The sequence below is a fragment of the Seriola lalandi genome, unplaced genomic scaffold (assembly GCF_002814215.2).
Source record: "Seriola lalandi dorsalis isolate HSWRI2012SDOR001 ecotype SW California unplaced genomic scaffold, Sedor1 jcf7180002054926, whole genome shotgun sequence".
NCBI lineage: Eukaryota > Metazoa > Chordata > Actinopteri > Carangiformes > Carangidae > Seriola > Seriola lalandi.
The window spans coordinates 616,141-635,637 of NW_019525478.1; the positions used below are offsets into that span (position 1 = coordinate 616,141).

A 19,497-nucleotide genomic window follows, 5' to 3' on the forward strand; every position below is an offset into this window, starting at 1 on the left:
TAGTTTGTGGACATGTGCTGGGAGGAGCAGGCTTAAGTGCTGGACCTTTAGCCTGTTATTAGTCCTGCACGATAATTATTGCATTCATGACCACTAAAAAACACCATAATCAGACTCCTGTTTAACCACGACTTCAAGAGGTGATATTCGCTGATATTATTTAGTTCTCACACCTGGTGACCCCCGTACGATTTGCTCCTGTTACGGCAAAACTTGCTTTATGAACAAATATCTTGAAAACTAATGACATTCCCACCAGCCTCAGGACTTCGTGTTTAGTGATAATTAGCAAAAGTAAGCATGCTAATATGCTAAATTGAGGCTGTTAAAAAGTTGAGCATTACACCCGCTGAACATTAGCATGCCAGCGTTGTCACTGAGACCGTGTTAGCATGCTAGCGTTAGCATAGCGTTGTTGTAAAATGTCAATATACTGCGTTTCATGTATAAAATGTCTCTTAAAATAACTTTTTTTGTGTGTAATTTGTGTAGAATCCACCTTTTAAACAAGTAAAGACAATAAAAATGTATTTCTCTGTAACCGTCCTTCTAGCTCTCCATGCTGTAATCATATTGTGTGCAGCTGCAGTCGCTTCTGGGCAAGTCGCCCCTCTCTGCACACCCTACTGTCCATGAGCCCAGTCAGCTAGCTATCCAAGGAGCTGCATCCTCCAGAGCCCCAGTGTCTCATGGAATACGCCTCAATATTTTCTATTTTTAGATGCACAAGTGTTCTGTCAAATCTGTGTCAAAACTACCAAAAAAAGCAACGAAAATACCCCACTATCACTGTCTGTTGGTTTCCGAGCTCAAGTTAATATCTGAAGGGACTACGCAGCCCATCGTTCTCTCTGAGACAATGGAGCCATGTCTCACGTTGCCCAGCGAAGTAAAGCACCTGATACACTGAGGGGGATTGGTCTTAATCACAAGGACACATGGAGGGACTCTCCCTGAGAAGAGGCACTTGTTACCAGTCCACTGTGACTCACTTGCGCTGGCCATGTGCTGCCTGTTTGTGTGTGTGTGTGTGTGTGTGTGTGTGTGTGTGTGTGTGTGTGTGTGTGTGCGCGTGAGAGAGAGAGGGTGAGGCGTCGCAACAGAAAGCAAGACAGAGAGAAGCAGGCAGAGATGTAGAGACGGACCTATCAGAAACACAAAGAGGGAGTAAACTTAATTGTGCAGCGAGAGTTAAAGCAAGCAGAGCGCACCTGTTTGACCGATACCAGGACAATGATGGAGGGAGTCTGCTGCCGCGTCGCAGCTGATCCCTTCATCCTCCTCTTCCTCCTCCTCTTCCTCCACCTCCACCTCGGCCCCTGGTTTGATGTTACAGTGGATCGAGTCTGAGAGGAACAGAGTAGCTGCAGTTGCTGCTGTTGCCATGAGTCATGTTAAGATTTAGATCAATAAGTATGAGGGTCGTTTAGTGTCTGTTACACAACATGAGTAAAAACTTTGCTGTCTTCAAGTGGCACAGACACAACAGCCACTGAGTCACCAGAGAGCTGAACGAAGTGGCTGAATATTCTCTCGTGTTAAAGAAATGTGCTTGACACGTGCCGCATACACTTCAATTTAACTGAGATATAAGAACTGTTCTTTTAAAGGCAGACACCCTCCCTCCCTCTCTCTCTCTCTCTCTCTCTCTCTCTCTCTCTCTCTCTCTGTGTCAACAACCTGTTTATGTATTTCAGAATGACCACTCCCTGTCAGGTGCCAGAGGTGAGTTTATTATTGACTACCTATCCTTACCAAAGACATAAATCTGTGGTTCCAGAGTAAGGGAGGAGACAGGTGATAAGGCAGAGAGGTGCCATAAACCTCTGTTTTGTTTTTTTTTAATCCCCTCCTCTGGTTTGCATGTCTTGACAGCGCCTATATGTATCTCAATGGGTGACCTCATGTCTAGAAAAGGAGCTTTCTGATCAGACTCCTGGGTGCCTTTCACCTGCAGCCCCACGCCCTTTCTTTTATTCACACAGCCTGTCCTTCTACTGCTCCGCGGCTCTGTTGTTTTTCCTTTCCCTGTAACACCTGGGAAAGCTGTAGGGGAAACAAACCGCTGCCAGCATTCCAGCACATTCCCGCTCTGAATGCCTGGGCACAGCCGCACATCACTGGCATTCTTAAATTTAAAGGTGCAGCTTTTCTTTGTCTCTCCGAACCACATCGTTCATTCAAATAACGCCACGTGGGGAGCTGTTTAAGGATCGGGTGTTCATCGTTTGTTGCCGACTTTCACGGCTGAACTATGACCTGAAAATGAGGTCGTAAGTGAGGACACTTAAAGGCCCCTTCCAGATCTGTTTTAAAACGTATAAAGACACTCTGTTTGCAATAACAGCTTGTGTATGATACGGTGTCAATTAGCTTTTTTATCTCTTCCTCTGAATATGAATCTTCTGCCAAAGTTAGAACAGGTTTGGTTGATTTTTCTGTTAAATATCATATCACACTTGTTGGACTTGAACACTTGCCAAACCAGCTGTGAAGTCACAACTACTTGAACTCAATTTCAGGTTGAGGAGAGAGAAGCGTTTCACCCTCAGCAGATGAATGTGAAAACGTCCTTTTAGTGCACATATCTTTCTGCACAGTGGAGGTCAAACACCCAAGTGAAGAAACAATGAGAAGAGCAAATCTTTGGGTGGAGGGGGGGGGGGGGGGGGGGGCTTTGATAAATACAAGTAAAAATGCAAAACAGCTGTACTTTTCAGAAGAATTTCAAACAGCTATGCAGCCTTGTTTTGTGAAGAATGCAGATAGTTTGTTCATTTGTCTTGAAGAATTTTCAAAAAAGGGAACCATCCCCGTTTTTTTTGTCTTTTTTTTTTCCAAACAAGAAAACCACAAGCTTCAAAAAAAGGAATAATTACTCAATCTTAGCTTCTGGCCCTCCCACCTCCACCCTTCCAGTTCCCCCCAGAGGGATGCGAGTGCGTCAGTGTGAGGTTGGAAAAGAGGAGAAGTAAAGCCTTTTGACTTTCAGGAAGGAAACACATCTGGGGAATAAGGAAAGAGAGAACGGGTGAAAAGAGGAATTAGAGTGGAGGAAGAGGAGCTGGCCAAAAATAGTCAGCCTCCGCTCGAGCCTTGCCTGGCCAGAGTCCCTAACGCCACACCTCCTGCCACTCAGGCATTAGTCAGCCCTGACCCATCCCTCAGAGGGTGACTAACTTCTCTGTTGAACCCCCCCCATCTCATGAACCTCACTTCCTCCCAGGTGTTTTAATCTAGTCTGGAGGTTTACTCAATTTGAGACCCCCCCCCCCTCCCTCCCTCCATCAAGCTTTTTCTCTCCTGAAGTAAACACATACACAACTGCTCGAGTGTGGGAGACAGAGAATGAGATGTACCACGTACAAACAGGGCAAAACTAAATGATAAAAGTATATAATAAAAGTTTTACTATAATCAACTGAGAGATAACGTGTCAGTGTAATCGTGGTATGATTTACAACACGGTGCAAGCCAGTCGAGGGGAATGGGTAAACATGTGCATTCCTCTGGCTTGAAAACCATCTAGAAAAACAGGAACTCCCGCCAGACAAATATGGTAAAGCCAGATGTACACCGGTGATGTGACCGGACTGGTTTGTGGATGGGGAGGAACGGAAGTATGGCAAATATTTCATGATATGCAGGTGTTCAACAAGCTCAGTGGACTTTGCCAGAGTAAACAGGAAGCAGTGGGCAGCGTTTGACGGTGATTGGTCGCTGCAGTTTGATTTGTGACGGTGACAAAGAACGCAGGAAGGAGATGTGTGGACAGGGAAATATACAGATTACCAAAGCAAGGGAGTACGTGAGTGACAGCATGTTAAAAATGTGAGAGAGGCTTCTGACAGAAACCTAGTGAAAGTTGTTTTTTGTTTTGTTTTTTTTTACAGCTGTAAATCACAAACCAGTGATAGTCACACTCTGGAGGCCTTTTGATAACACTGAAGTCCCTACTGCAAAAAATTAAAATTAAAATAAAAAACAACCACTGTGGAACATTTGTGTTCATTTACAAAAGGTGTGATATATTATTATTGAATAAAAACCAATATAACTTATTAATGCAAAGTGAGCGATTCCTTCTATTTTAAAATCCACATTCCATCGACTTAGAGGAGAACATGTCTTACTATTAACATTTTTCAAAACACCTGCAGTACAGGAGGTAGTGTAAGGTCCTGGGCTGCCAGTTGAGGTTGTTTTCTATAGCTATTTGTCAACTAGAGCCATCCAGTGGTGCTTTAAGGAAGTTTAGGAAACAATGAGGCCTTCAAAAGAGAAGTCGGCCACAGTTCATTGTTGGGATTGTGTTCCTTGAAATGAAACAAAAACTGAGTAACAGCCTATAAGTGCTGTTGTTTCATGGAATGAGGTGACTAATGCTTGTAACATATTCCATTCATTGTATCTAGGATTAAGGGGTTTTTGTAGCCTATATACTCGGGCCACAATGGTGGCAGGGCTTTATTGGTATAAAGTCACTGTTATTTATCAAAAAATAAAAAAAATAAAATAAACAGAACACATTCATCCCTTTAAATGTTTGGATTAAATGTTTGTTTTGAAAAGGTTTCACTTAGTTCTGTCAAAGGTTAAAAAAACAAACAAACAAACAAACAAAAAACTACATAAACAAACATATATGTACATGATTACACATATGTAAGTTAAATTGTTCTTAATCTTGGTCTTGTATTTTTAAAGTTTTCTCTTTTTTTAAAAAAAAAAAATCTTTTTATAAAGACACGCCTGTTTAATTCTGTTATTGTGGAGTTTTTGTGTTTTGTTGTTATTTGTCTCCATAGTATTAATGTTGCTTATATTCGCCAGGACACTCTGTACAAAGAGATTAATCTTAATTAAAGTGTACATGAAGGTTTGATCAAATATATCCAAAAAAACAAATTGATTTAGTAATAATAATAATAATAATTTGTTGTTCCCCATTACGAGAGCTTAACAAGACACCGGGTTGTTGTGGCATCATCATTATTATTATTATTATTATTTTAGCCATGACCAGACAAGCTGACCCGTTGCCATAATCCGTTTCCATGGGAACGCTCTTAATACGGGAGCTCGCTTGGATAACAGGAGCCGAAACGCGAAACGATCAGGAGCAGCAGCAGCAGCAGGAGCAGCAGCAGCAGCAGCAGGAGGAGGAGGCCATGGCTGGTAATGACTGACGTGGAAGGTGTCAGGTGGAGTGAGTAACAAACTTCGGGGGGGGAAAAACAAAGTCTTGAGAGCCAAAACCCGTCGCTTCTTTCCGAGCTCCTGTGGGGTTTCTCTGGGCGCAGCAGGATGAGTCTGGATAAAGCGGAGCTGTGTGACTCACTGTTAACCTGGGTAAGTTTGATTAGTAGCGAGGTTTTAGTAGCGAGGCTAACAGCCGGCTAACAGCTGACAGCAGGTGGTGGCAAAGTAACAAGAAAAATAACACCACTTTTGTAAGTTAAGTCCTCACACACTACTTTAATCTACATTACTGACTGAGTAAATTGACGTATTTGTTGTTGGCAGGTATGAAAGTTGTGTGTGTGTGTGTGTGTGTTTTTTTTTTTTTAAGCTAACTAACGCTAGCTAGTCAGGCTAACTAGCTAGGCACACAGCTTGGAAGTTTGCCCTTTGTGGTCTGTTAGCTTGTTATCTGTGTTGTCCAACTGTCTTGCAGGGTCAGCAAAGTTGACTGCCAGAAAAAAAACAAAAAAACAAAAACCCAAATAGCTTAGTGTAAGCTAGAAGTCTCCTGCAGTAATGTTAGGCTATCCAAAATAGTTACTACTCAAGCTCAGGGGAAATCCACCTGTTTGGCATTTGTCCACGCAGAGACAAGTATAGGATTTAACTAAGACACCTACTAAGATGAATAGCTTGCTAAATCCCATATGATTGCTTAGTTTCAGGCATTTAAGTAGTATTTAGAAAGATTGAATGGGTTTAGAGAAAATCCCATTTTTTTTACCTGCATTATTTGACAGTTGTTTTGTGATATTCAGGCCATTATAATGTGATTTACACCTGGTACTAAGTCACACACATTATTATTTATGCACACATATGGTATACAGTGTGGTATATAAAGCATATAATGTGGATAATGAGAAACACATTTGTGAATTTCGTTCAGACTAATTTAAAAGTTAATAAAAAATAATACATTTATCAGAGGTTACTTATTTGATGACTGACTCTTAACATCTTCATTTTCAGTTACAGACATTTCAGGTTCCATCATGCAACAGCAAGTTCGACCTAACAAGTGGCGTGGCCATTGGACACGTGCTGCACAGAATGTAAGGGCACACACACATATGTTTAAGTATTTACAGTTATTGTGTTGTTTTCATTATTTAAGTGTTCAACATGAACTCAGAGGAAACGGCTGATTGAAATTCACGCAGGTCCTACTTAGATTTGCTTATCTCTGTGATTCACACTAAACTGCCTTTTTAAATTGCACAAGGCCATTATCTATGCAAATGTCAATGTTATGAATAGAGGCTAGATTTGTCAGGTACTATTTCTTTTTTTTTTTTTTCTCAGATTGTATTTGCCCTGCTGTGGCCTTCAAGTGTAGGTCCAATTTTTGAGTAAACCAGTCTGTCCAGGCGTAATGACCTTTTATAGCTCGTCGTGGACTGTTTGTTTTCCTTATACCCATACTCCTACTTGAATCTTACAAAATGTTCTCTTATTTTAAGGTCACTTTAACTGCTTCTTGAGCATTATTACCATCTGTGACATGTGACTTTAATGAACTCTACTCAAATGTCATTGTACATAGCAGAGCAGACGCACACAGCCATATTGCCCTGTGGCCTCCTCTGAATCTTGATGTCCAGAGATGTGTCGTCCCTGTCACTAGAGTTCTCTTGTGCTCTCATTGACAGAGACCCCTCTTGGTTTAATGAGACATGGCTAGGCAGGATCAAGGAGGAGAGCGGGGCCAACTGGCGCCTCAAGGTAATTTGTGAAATAGGAGGATATGACACAATGCCCTCCAGCAATCGAGAATAATCAGATGTCTTGTTTTTTTTGTTTTTTTTTTACTTCTTTTTCCCTGATGAAAATGAGGATCTAGATTTTAACTCCCATTTTGTTCTTTCAGGTCAGCAACTTGAAAAAGATCCTTAAGAGCATGCTGGAATATTATCATGATGTAAGAAGGTTTTATTTATCATTTTACTTTTTTAAATTTGCATTTGTGTTTGAATTTCTTGTATTTCTTTTGCTAGATTTTCTCCCCTATTTCCCGTATCTCACACTCAGTGCTGTCTCATTTTTACTCTCTGTGAACAGGTGCTTGGACATCAGGTGTCAGATGACCACTTGCCAGATGTTAACCTTATAGGAGAGATGGGAGATGTCACTGAGCTGGGCAAGCTGGTACAGCTTGTACTGGGCTGTGCTGTCAGTTGTGAGAAAAAACAAGGTACGCTCTCTCCTGTAAAAGAAAGAAAACCAGGCAGATGCAGCCATCTGTGAAAATAACACATGGGATTTACTCCAAGTCAGCTCACATGATTCTTGTTAAATTACAGTCCTGGCCTGTGCATCACAAGTTTTTAGACTGACCACACGCTGTTTCCCCCCCACACCAAAAACTCAGCGAGTGAAACACTAGCTTGATGAGCACAGGTTTTCTGAAAATAGGTGCAGTTCTAGTTTGGTTTTAGGCGATTATTTGTGTTAATCTGTATTTGGCTGCACCGTCACTACTTTCCGTTGTTGTCTTCTCCTAAACACAGAGCAAATCCAGCAAATAATGACACTTGAGGAATCTGTCCAGCACGTTGTGATGACAGCTATTCAGGAGGTGAGTGAACCTCTTGCTTATCCTTATCCGTGGTTCTCCCTACTTTGCAATAATCCCAGCTCTTAGTCATGGTGAATTCACAATCAGAGAAATCCGGATAAGCATAAGACTGAACGGCGTCCCAGAAAGCCAACTCTGTGATATTTCAAGAATATGTTTAGCCTTGCATTGACACTGGGACTGGAAATAACATTGAACATGGGGGAAAAATGTATGCAAGGTTTTATCAAATAAAGTTGTCCAGAAAATTGAATAAACCTGCTTTTTGGAAATTATCTTGTTTTGTTTTTTTGCTGCTTTGTCTTAGCTCTTATCAAAAGAACCTTCATCTGAACCAGGAAGCCCAGAAACCTACGGGGACTTCGACTACCAGGTGAAACCCACAACACTTTCAGTCCCCTCTGTGTAATGTGTGTAATGTAATGTTTCACTAATGCACTCCCTCCTGCTGTGACTGGTGTGATATCTCCTCTGTACCCACGTTCTGTGTTTGCAGTCCAGGAAGTATTATTTCCTGAGTGAGGAGGCAGACGAGAAGGAGGACCTGAGCCAGCGCTGCCAAGACCTGGAGCATCAGGTAGGTTCACTAAATCTGGTGCAAACATTTCCTGATACCTTGAAGTTATGATCCTTAAGATTTTAGTTTGTGGTTGATTTGGTTACACCCACGGTTACTCTGGTAACGGCAGAACAGGAAGTGGGGAATGTGTTTTGTTTTTTTACAGTGCAGCCAAACAAACTTGCATCAACTTAAAAGAGTTTGTTAGCTTGCTGAGGAGTTGGAGGTGTGTCGCCTGCAGAGATAACGGCTCACTGTGGCCGCTGCGTCTTGATCATCAACATTACATTTCAGTATTAAAAACTATTCTGCTGTCAAAAAATGCAGAAAAATGGTCGTGTAAAAATGTTTGTTTCTTGTGAACAATCGTTGTCAGGGAAAACCTCAGTAACCCACATTTCATTTTCTTTGACTGCTTCATGATAAGAATCACATGTGAAACTAAAAAACTACTGTCTTCTATCTAATCATGAAGATAATTAAATGGATCAAGAAATGGGTTTGATCCTATAAAAAAATCTTAAGGATTATAACTTTTAATATGGTCTACTGGGGCTTGTGTTTGTCTAACAGAGCTGTTGGCATCGTCTCAAAAAGGAAAACTTTTGTGGTTTTGGAGTGATATAAAACCGTTTCAACTCTGTGTATGTGACTGAGATATTTGAAGCCCTAGTTTTTTTGTTTTTTTTTTGCTGTAGTGTGGATGCAGCATGTTATTGAATGTATGTGCCTGCAGCTTTTTGTGCTCTGGCCCTTATTGATTATCCCGCCTGAGACTTTGTGTTCCCATGGCTTGCTTTTTTTTTTTTTTTTTTTTTTTTTTGCACCACTGACTGAGAAGGGATTAAATTAGTTGTTTTTTTTGTTTGTTTTTTTCAAAGAAGCACTCCAGTCAATAGTTGCATAACATCAATATAAAACTGACACGTTGCCTTGGGATGGAGCAGTAGCCAACAATAATTTGCACTGCTCTCAGCCCACCTGTTTGTTTACTTACTTAGCCCACGCAATAGGGATTAGTCATTTGTGTTGTTTTGAAAGCTATTTACTGTCACTGGTCCTGTGCTAAAGTATGCAATCTGTCCTTAAAGTTCAGTGTAGGGTTTTGCTGTTGATGTCCAGCAGGTAAGTGCACACTCCCCTTTTTAACACCGCTTGTCTAACTGTAACCTCAGTTCAGCCTGAACCCAACACAAATATTTCGTTAATGTAATGTTCAAACCAACTTCATCAGCCTGAAGTCAGAGCACCCCCCCCCCCCTCCAACTTTAACAGTATAACCAGTGTCACTAATGGTCCCCAGTGAGCTGTGCATATTCATTACTTCCACTTATATCGTGAGGATCTAGTTTTGACCCTAAGGCTAATGCTAACAACTCCGCCATTGAGAAAGTTGCATCTGCCTGAGACCGTTGCACACCAGCTGACTAACTATCTTTTGACGACTGAGCATGTGAAATGAGAACAAAGCATGTGATCCAAGTTCTCTGTGCACTAAAGGTGGTGAGTTTGTCGCTGTGTATCAGTGTTTTTCCTCTGTGAATCTGTCGAGTGCTAGTACTCTGGCTTTCACATGTTTATTACTGGATAGAGAAGATTTTTTGGAGGCAGCTATCTGGATGATCTTATTCTGAGGACTTTTCTGATGCAATGGGAATGCAACTTTTGTTTTTTTCCATGCACGTCTTCTTTCTCTTCTTTGTCCAGCTGTAGATTTGTCACTTTGTGCATCTTCATCACTTCTCTCTAAGCAGTCTAATAATGAATCTCTCGGTCTTTACACCTCTTTTTGCAATGTTTGTCCTGTGTTCCTCTCTCCCACCACCCGACAGTTGTCAGTGGCACTGGAGGAGAAGTCGTCCCTTCAGGCGGAGACACGCTCTCTGAAGGAGAAGCTGAGCCGCTGCGACTCTCTGGACGCCTCCACCACTGCCATCACTGGCAAGAAACTGCTGCTGCTGCAGAGTCAGATGGAGCAGCTTCAAGAGGAGAACTACAGGTACAGCCTGTATACACACACACACACACACACACACACATATATACATATACACACACACACACACACACACAGAAAAGTTTGATTTACTTAGGAAAACATTCCAGGGATTCTACCTACAATTTAAGACAAATGTCACACTGTAAGTAGAAACATTCATCAGGCCTATAACATAATAGACACGTTTACATTTACATAATTTGCTTAACATCGTTGGCTCACCTTGCCTCGTTTCATATCTGACACAAACCGCTGCTCCTCTCTCATGTCCGTCTCAGACTGGAGAACAGCAGAGACGACATGCGTGTGCGGGGAGAGATACTGGAGCGCGAGGTGACCGACCTGCAGCAGCGTAACGAAGAGCTGACCAGTCTGGCGCAGGAGGCCCAGGCCCTCAAAGACGAGATGGACATTCTCAGGTGAGACCGCTAGTCTGCTAGTTTGAATTTCAAGTTTGAATTTATCGTGGAAGTTACATCTTCTGGAGTTGTTGTGAGGAAGAAAACTAAATGCCCAAGATTTTATTAATTTATTGAGTTAAGTTCTTCATTGAGACATTGAAGTTCCATTTTGGCTGAAAAATATATCTGTTGTCTCTTTAACGGATTAGTTTTTGATAGAAACCAACAATATCGTCTGTTTGATCACAGCTCGATGTGTTGTTCGACAACAATGGAGCTCTATGACACAGAGGAATGAGTTACATGAATGAGCCACACCCTCGCACTGGGTGACATGTTGCTTCTTTATAACAATGAACACTATAGATTTTCTTTAAGTCGATCCTCGCATGTTGCTTTGATGCTGTAAATACTCACAAGCTCGTATTTTTGCAGCTGGAAATAGTCCCCAACGATTTCCTCCTGCATGAGTAATGATTGCTAAAAACTACCGTCTGTTTTAGGAAACAGCCTTTTTAAATAAATAAATACATTTTTGAAGCTTTACATCTTCAGTAGGAATGAAAAGGCTTTTAACTGAGAGCCAGGGACAGGGGAGGGAAGTCCAAAAGTGTTCAGAGAATTAACTGACATGTTGATGTCTATCTGGTCTTTTGAAGGGATTTCTTGACAGTATCAAAAAAACAGAGAATATCACCAGCTTTCTGTTTTTAAGATGTAGCTCATCTCTTATCACTTTACACTCACAGAAACAACTCCCACGCTGCCCACACACAGACGTCCATTCAGCCCCTCTCTCTGACCTCTGTGTATGATAATATGAATTTCATGCGTTGACTCTGGCTGGCGTGAGACTTGTTGGTTTTCTGTTGTTAAGTACATATCCACACGGATGTATTGTGTTTAACTACAAGCCATGTTCCTGTGCCGGCACTCAACGCTCCTGACGCTCCTCCTCCCCCCCCTCAGGCATTCGTCTGACCGGGTGAACCAGCTCGAGGCGATGGTGGAGACGTACAAGAGGAAACTGGAGGATCTTGGCGACCTGCGCAGACAGGTGCGCCTCCTGGAGGAGCGCAACACCGTGTACATGCAGCGCACCTGCGAGCTGGAGGAGGAGCTGCGCAGGGCCAACGCTGTCCGCAACCAGCTGGACACCTACAAGAGACAGGCAAGCTGTGGGCTGACAGGAGGAGGGAGAGTCATACTTGTTCCTGTGTTGACGTCCGGGAGATGTTAAACACATTGCTTTGGTTTTTCTGCACGTCATTGGAGGACGTTGCAGTTTTTATAGAGCGCTCTTTCCAACACAGACTCTCGTGCTCTCTGACTTACAGGCTCATGAGCTCCACACCAAGCACTCGGCAGAGGCCATGAAAGCCGAGAAGTGGCAGTTTGAGTACAAGAACCTTCACGACAAATACGACGCGCTGCTGAAAGAGAAAGAAGTGAGTTTATGAACACTGTCGGGAAATAAAAGTCCGATTGTGGAACCACAGTGCTTTTACTGTGGTGTTTTATCAGCGTGTAGCATCTGTTTGTAGTGGATCTGTCTCATATCAAGATCACTCACTAAAAGCCCTGTCATATCATTTTACAAGATGGAGTGATGTAGTTTATATTTCAGTGATGGCAGTCCGTGCGCGGATCCACATTCGCTGCAATGATCACAGAGCGCACAGGAGGAACTGTTGCCAGGCAAATATCGTACTATTCTTCAGTGGACTCCCACGTCCAGTGTCAGTTCTAGCACCTTCTGCAATCTGACAGGAGTGATTAATGCCCTCGGTTACTTGTGGTAGTAATTAAGAAATACACACCGTCCCGACATGCGGTCTACATTTACATTCACTTCATCCAAGTCGTACTAATCTCATTGATGTAGTGTGACAGTTTAGATGCAGGAGGAAACCCCTCACACCATGGGGCTCTGTAATGTAAAATGACTTTAGGTCTGTCTCCATGTGTCTAACAGAAATAATTGTGCATTATTTTGTTTGTTTTTTCATTATATATCAGTTTTATTTTATACGAATTGACTTTATAGATTCTTAATAAGTGCTGAGCTGAAGCTGAGGGCGGCGTATGTTGTGCTTTGCTCCTCAGCGTCTGATCTCAGAAAGAGACACACTTCGGGAAACAAACGATGAGCTCAGGTGCGCACAAGTCCAACAGAGGTGTCTGAGTGGAGCAGGTGAGTTGTAATTGCACTGAGTCAAGAAGTAAAGAAGTAAATTAAACAGTAATGTTGTGATCCATCAGTAAACTCAGCTTTCACAATGTTGGAGCAGCAGTTTGTGTCTGACGGTGAAAATACAAATAATTAAAACAAAATTGGAAAGATAAATGTAACAGATGCAACTGAACAATTTTTTATCACAGTAATAATTATAATTGTAATAATTTATTAATCCAAAAGAGCATTAATCAAAATCTTGCTTGGAAAGTGAAATATTTTTCAGCCGATGAAGCTATTTTATTAAATCTGTTGACACTTAATCCGTCTCTTTCTCTCCACAGGAGGTCTGTGCGACAGTGGTGTCACAGTGGGAAACCTTGCTGCAGAGATCATGCCTACTGAGCTCAAGTATGTGTGTTGTTATTAATATTCTATGTATGTGTGTGTATAAGCTGCGCTGTGGAGGGGTTAACGTGTGCCATAGCAGTCAAATTTGGGCGTAACAAATGAGATTTGCCCTCTAAACCTGGTACTGGTGTCATTATCAGTGGCCCACTCGTACCCTATATTCATCCTCTACAGCCTGAGATAAACGGCTCAGACCTGCTCACACGACCACAAAAGCAAAAGTTTATTTTTAGAACTTGAATGTGCACTTGGCATCTCAAATAGTGACACATGGCAGCGCTGCACATTTGGCCTGGGCGTTGTCGTAGAGAGGGCTGGGTCAACTCAGCAAAGCTTTTTTTTTTTCTCTCTCTCTCTGACCCACTTCGTCTGTCCCCCATTTCATATGTCCTCCACTTTCTCCTTCCCCCTTTGTTTCACCTCCTACTCCCTCCCTCCCTCCCTCCCTCTCTCGGTCTCTGTTCGCTCCTTGGACAGGGAGACGGTGGTGCGTCTGCAGAGTGAAAACAAGATGTTGTGTGTCCAAGAGGAGACCTACAGGCAGAAACTAGTGGAGGTGCAGGCCGAGCTGGAGGAGGCTCAGCGCAGCAAGAACACCCTGGAAACTCAGAACAGGTAGTGTGTGTGGGTGTGTGTGTGTGTGTGTGTGTGTGTGTGTGTGTGTGTGTGTGTCCTCAACATACAGTCCAACTTCTTGTTCAGCAGTGTTAAATAATCACCCCCCTTCCAGGTCGCCATATTGTATGTTCCTGGACATTAATCTGCTTGTTTGGCTGATAGTAGGAGTGAGATCTGCCTAAATGTCAACTCACCCTCTGGACTGTGTGCTCAACTGAGCTGTGTGGGCTGGACTAGAGGACAGACAGCAGAAAGCCAGATTGTCCCTTGACTGTATGTGTGTGTGTTTACATGCCTGTGGGCATGTGGACATGTGGGTGGACTGTGTTTGTGTGTGTGTGTGTGTGTGTGGCTGTGTATGTGTCCAATGCAACACCAGGCCCAGGGTGTGGGAAGCATCCTCAGCAACAGTAACAGGAGGAGAGGAGTGGAGTGAGCATGCTCAGTAGAGCAGAGCGCTGAATGGTCAGGCAGCACACTTGGTGGAATGGATGAACGCTGCCTGCAGCAGATGTACAAGGATCCACATGATACTTTGCAAACATCTTCCACCCACTGAGGCAGCTTAATAACCTTGTGTTTTATCTTTCCTCTTTTGTTTTCACATCTTCTATCATCCCCCTGATTTTTGTTTGTGGCTCTCTCCACAATGTTCCTTAAACCTTCTTATTTTCTCTCTGTTTCTTCTCTCTCTGCTCTTTCTGTTTTTGTGTCCTTCTCCTTTCTCCTCGTCCCTTCCCTCTCAAGGTTGAACCAGCAGCAGATCTCAGAGCTGCGTTCTCAGATCGAGGAGCTCCAGAGAGCGCTCCAGGAGCAGGACAGCAAGACGGAGGATGTGAGTTGAGAGACAGCTGCGTCCTTCTCCTCTGCCCACTGTTGTCACTTCACACTTACAAACTTCCCTCATCACAAATCATAGTTAACAGAACAAGTTGAGACTAGATACACAACTAGATCCTGTTGCCATGATCAGATAATCAAGGCAAAAATTATAATAATTATTATTATTATTATTAATTAGTGTTAAATTGACAAATTTGAGAAACTGACATTCATATATTCCTTGTATTGTAAGTAAAATTATTTTTGAAGCACTGATGTTTTATCAAACGCTCCCTATGTGTAAAAGTTAAATGTTTGCATGGCACGTTGAGTTTATTGAACACACTTGGCTGTCGAGGACTGCAGTGTCTGTTCTCCTACTTTTTTGATAATGTTGTGTGGGAATTTAACCCAAGTCTGCTGTGGTGATTCACTGTTAACGCCTGCCCCTCTCTGTCTGTCTCTCTCCGCCTGCCCCCATCGATCAACTCTGCCAAAATCAGGCTATCGTAAGTACGGCCCACCCTCTGTCCAACTGGCCCATGATTTAACTCTTTGACAGCTTGACTTTCACAATGTGTGTGTGTTTGTGTGTGTGTGTGTTTATTTATGAAAACCTTATGAGTTTAGAGTTTAATGTTTTTTTTTTTCCTCCTTTTTCTTAGTCTTCCTTATTGAAGAAAAAGCTTGAGGAGCATTTGTAAGTACTTCACTTCTGCTTGCTTCATTTATCCATGTGTGCTCAAACATAAATTCACACACTCTTGTTATGTGATTATCGCAGGGAGAAGCTCCATGAAGCTCACACAGATCTTCAAAAGAAAAGAGAGGTCATCGATGACCTGGAGCCTAAAGTGGACAGCAACAGTAAGTCATTACTTAAAAAAAAATGTCATGTCATGCTTCTTCCTTTCTTCTCTTCCTAAACACTTTTTATCTTCCTCCTTCTCAGTGGCGAAGAAGATCGATGAACTTCAGGAGATCCTGCGGAAGAAGGACGAGGACATGAAGCAGATGGAGGAGCGATACAAACGCTACGTGGAGAAGGCGAGAACGGTCAGTCCACCTAAACAGAACATGTTGTCCTCAGCATGTGGCTCTAAATAGGAAATAAGGGGTTGTTTTTTTTTTTTTACTGCTTAAAGGGGAACTCCACTGATTTTCTTTTTATCTTTTTTTAACACATCCAAATCTGTTTACAGTTGTTGGGGATTTCTATTACCTACATGAAAGAAGTTGTATAAAAACTTGTGAAAATATGTCACTTGAGTCAGTGTTGCTTTGAAAATGGAAAAAAAAAAAAAAAAAATCTTGCAGTGTGGAGTTAGAAAGAGGTGAGCTTGCAGATCTCTGTAGCTCCCTCCTCATATCTGCTTGAGGCTCACAGCTGCTACAGGAACAACACATTCAAATCAGCCAAAAGATGAAACTTCTGGTTCTGCTGCATCAGTTTTGACTTTATTTTTTATTTTTTTTAAAGAGCTCTCCATCGTGAGTCCGTCAGTGTTAATCAGTAGGTTTCTCTTGTGTGCAGGTGATCAAAACCCTGGATCCCAAGCAGCTGCCAGTGGCCGCGACTCCTGACGTTCAGGCTCTGAAGAACCAGCTGGCAGAGAAGGAGAGAAAAATCCACCACCTCGAAGTACGAACCTTTTTTAATGTTAAAAAAAAAAAAAAAAAGTCACAAATGAGAGGGTTACTCTGGCTCCGTTAAATCTCACTAATGCACGATGGTCTGTTCCTTTGCCCAGCACGACTATGAGAAGAGCAGAGCCAGACACGACCAAGAGGAGAAACTCATCATTTCTGCCTGGTACAACATGGTAAGTGAGCGCACAGATACATAGAAACACGTCGACGAAATAGCAGCATTTTTATGGTTTTTCATATGGGGGAAAAAAACGGACAAATCATCTGTACAAGACGATGACCGTTCACTCTTCCTTCGCCTCTCTCTTTCTCAGGGGATGGCGTTGCATCAGAAAGTGTCCGGCGAGCGCCTGGGACCGTCCAACCAGGCCATGTCCTTCCTGGCTCAGCAGAGGCAGTCCACCAACGCCAGGAGGGGCCTGACACGACACCACCCGAGATAAGGGGGTGAAAAAAAACAAACGTCCAGGCAGGAGAAGAAAAACATGCAGAAACGAAGCATAGAGAAGATGAAGTGATTTGCTGGAAACTTCATGTGAACTCCCTGTAACTGCCTTTATGCCTTCACTGGATTGCTGCACCTCAGAGTATTTTTAATGCTGCTGCTGCCCCCTGCTGGCTCCTAGTGGTCAGAGAATTTTTTTTTATTTGCTCTGTGGATCCCCAGAGGAGAGAGATACTACTGTGTTTAACTCTGCTGTTGATTAAATCCAGAGTTGAGCCATAGAAACAAATGGAAACTACTGGAGTAGAAGGAGTTGCAGGGTCTGAAAAGAGGCTGTCTCACCTTTTAAGGTGACATTTATTTCCTCTTTATCCTCTTGTACTCACTCTTGTTTCTTAAATTCTCTTAAATTTCTTTTACATATATTTTATGTTATACAATAGGTTGGAATATGAACTAGTTTTGTCAAGGTAACAGTTTAAATGTGGCAGGCAAGGGAGGAGTTATTAGGGGTAATGCATTTACTATTGTTAATGCTAAAGAGGACAAAGCTACACAAGTTACAGACTGAAATCACACTCAGCCGTTAGTACATCTCATTGGTTTTGTTTGTTTGTTTTTGAATTTTCTCATAGTTTTTTTTGGTTTTCTAGATCATGTGTTTTCAGTAGATGTTTTTGTTTTAATCTGAAGGACATTGAAAAGACCATGAGGGTTGCTTAATGGCTTTAATCTTTTTTTCACTTGAACCTTTTGTTTTTTCTCTAAACTTGATATTCATAAAAAAATAACTTACTAGAGTTTTCACAAGATACACCAAAGCACTTTCTCTCTAGATGGAGCGGTGGGTTTGTTCAGTGCCTCGCTCAAAACCATGGATGACACTGACGTTTGAGATATTTGCATTGTCGACCCCGTCTTCCTGTCTCATTTGGCAGAAATATATTTTACGTAAAGAATACTGCAGGTTTATTTTCTTATGCCTGGTGATAATGTGACTTCCACATATGATATTCTCAACAATGTTCTCATTTGTTGCGTATGATTTTGATTTATTGCTCTTTTTTTTTCCTCATTCCCTTTCCCTCTTCCCAAAGATTGAAACAGGGTGTTAGTTGTGGGTACGACCTAATTGCACACACCACTTTAGACTGATGTGAACATGGGCAACTAGAAGGCCTCTTAGTTTATCACAAGGACTGGAAAACACAATTTGAGTCGGTAATTACAACAACACTAAAAACAATGACTCAGCTAATGGTTGTTTACCACCAACCTCATTTACAGTTCATCTGAACTGGAAGGAAATGCATTCAACAGTACACTGGAATTCTTTTGTTGTCTGTTGACAGGAAGTCAGAGGCCGATACAAAAGGTGGAGTCTGCACTAGATGGCTCATTTATCCACACTGCATCTGCCTTTATTCACTACAGGTTAATTTCCCTTTTCAGCAGATGTAGTAACTTTAGACTGTCCCACATCAGAGCTGCTGTTTCATGACTTGTACTTGTTCCCTGTAAATGTTCGTGCTATGATCTACACAGACCAGGATCCTGCTGTTGTGTGCACATGTTTTCTACTGATGTTTCATTATTTTAAGTTGATATTTATGGTGTTAAGTCATTATCTTTGATGCACATTTGCATGGCTTGAAGGGTTTAATGTTGAGGTTGTCTGTGTTTGTTTGTATCATTATAATGGTCGAGTAGATTATAGCATACGGTACTTCACATGGGGATAGAGGCACATTGAAGATTTGTAGTCCTGTCTGTTCTACTTTTGCACTACAAATAAATGGGATCTTAAGAACTTTTGTCTGGTGTTGTCTTCATTAATAAGTTCAAAGAAAAAAAAAATTGCCTACACAGAGGAATCTGAAGGTTTTATCAGCTTGTTCATTCTGGTGGATCTAAAGGTCAAACTGATTAGTCAGACTTCTCACATCCTTTCGTGCAGCTGTTGAACAGTTAGGTAAAAATGGTGATGGTATTCTTTATCTATCATATCACTTTCAATATGCACATCTGAAAGACTTGATAACTGACAAATCTAAACGTATAAACAAAATGAGAAATACAGCACTTCACTGCACTTGTTTTGTTTAATTTTGAAATTTGCAGTTCAGTTCATAACTTTAATTTTCTAAGTGAGATGCATCCAAGAATGAACATAGCTACGTTATTTACGTTTTTATGCCTTACTATAATATGACTTTTATGACATACTATACTATGACTTTTTTATGACTTTTCATGCCTTACTATACTATGACTTTTTTATGACTTTTCATGTCTTACTATACTATGACTTTTTTATACATTACTATGCTATGACTTTTTTATACTTATTATACTATGACTTTTTTATGCCATAGAGTAGTATGTTTTATGCCTTACTATACTATGACATTTTTATGACGTTTCATGCATTACTATACTATGACTTTTTTATGACTTATTTTACTGACTTTTTATGCCTTATTGTAGTATCATGTTTTTATGCCTAACTATACTATGACTTTTTTATGCCTTACTATACTATGGATTTTTATATCTTACTATACTATGACTTTTTTATGCCTTACTATACTATG

The 19,497-nt window shown here is 41.6% G+C and overlaps 1 protein-coding gene across 1 annotated transcript; it reads left to right on the top strand.

The window, feature by feature from the left end:
• Positions 1–5,122: 5,122 nt before the first annotated feature.
• On the top strand, positions 5,123–18,713 carry hook2 (hook microtubule-tethering protein 2). Its single transcript, XM_023431658.2, has 22 exons — positions 5,123–5,352; positions 6,217–6,299; positions 6,897–6,969; positions 7,115–7,165; positions 7,306–7,438; positions 7,755–7,822; positions 8,130–8,195; positions 8,319–8,399; positions 10,214–10,380; positions 10,659–10,799; positions 11,751–11,952; positions 12,119–12,229; positions 12,888–12,975; positions 13,302–13,368; positions 13,846–13,983; positions 14,734–14,821; positions 15,474–15,508; positions 15,593–15,675; positions 15,761–15,864; positions 16,343–16,450; positions 16,560–16,631; positions 16,773–18,713. Exons 1-22 carry the CDS (start codon positions 5,308–5,310, stop codon positions 16,899–16,901), a joined length of 2,133 nt encoding a protein of 710 aa, XP_023287426.1. The 5' UTR covers positions 5,123–5,307; the 3' UTR covers positions 16,902–18,713.
• The last annotated feature ends 784 nt before the right edge of the window (positions 18,714–19,497 follow it).

Bases quoted from the DNA above. Each gene is read 5' to 3' on its own strand.
- hook2 (XM_023431658.2), top strand. From the start codon at position 5,308: ATGAGTCTGGATAAAGCGGAGCTGTGTGACTCACTGTTAACCTGG. The intron at 7,823-8,129 runs GTGAGTGAACCT...GCTTTGTCTTAG, and splicing joins TGATGACAGCTATTCAGGAG to CTCTTATCAAAAGAACCTTC. The intron at 8,400-10,213 runs GTAGGTTCACTA...ACCACCCGACAG, and splicing joins GCCAAGACCTGGAGCATCAG to TTGTCAGTGGCACTGGAGGA.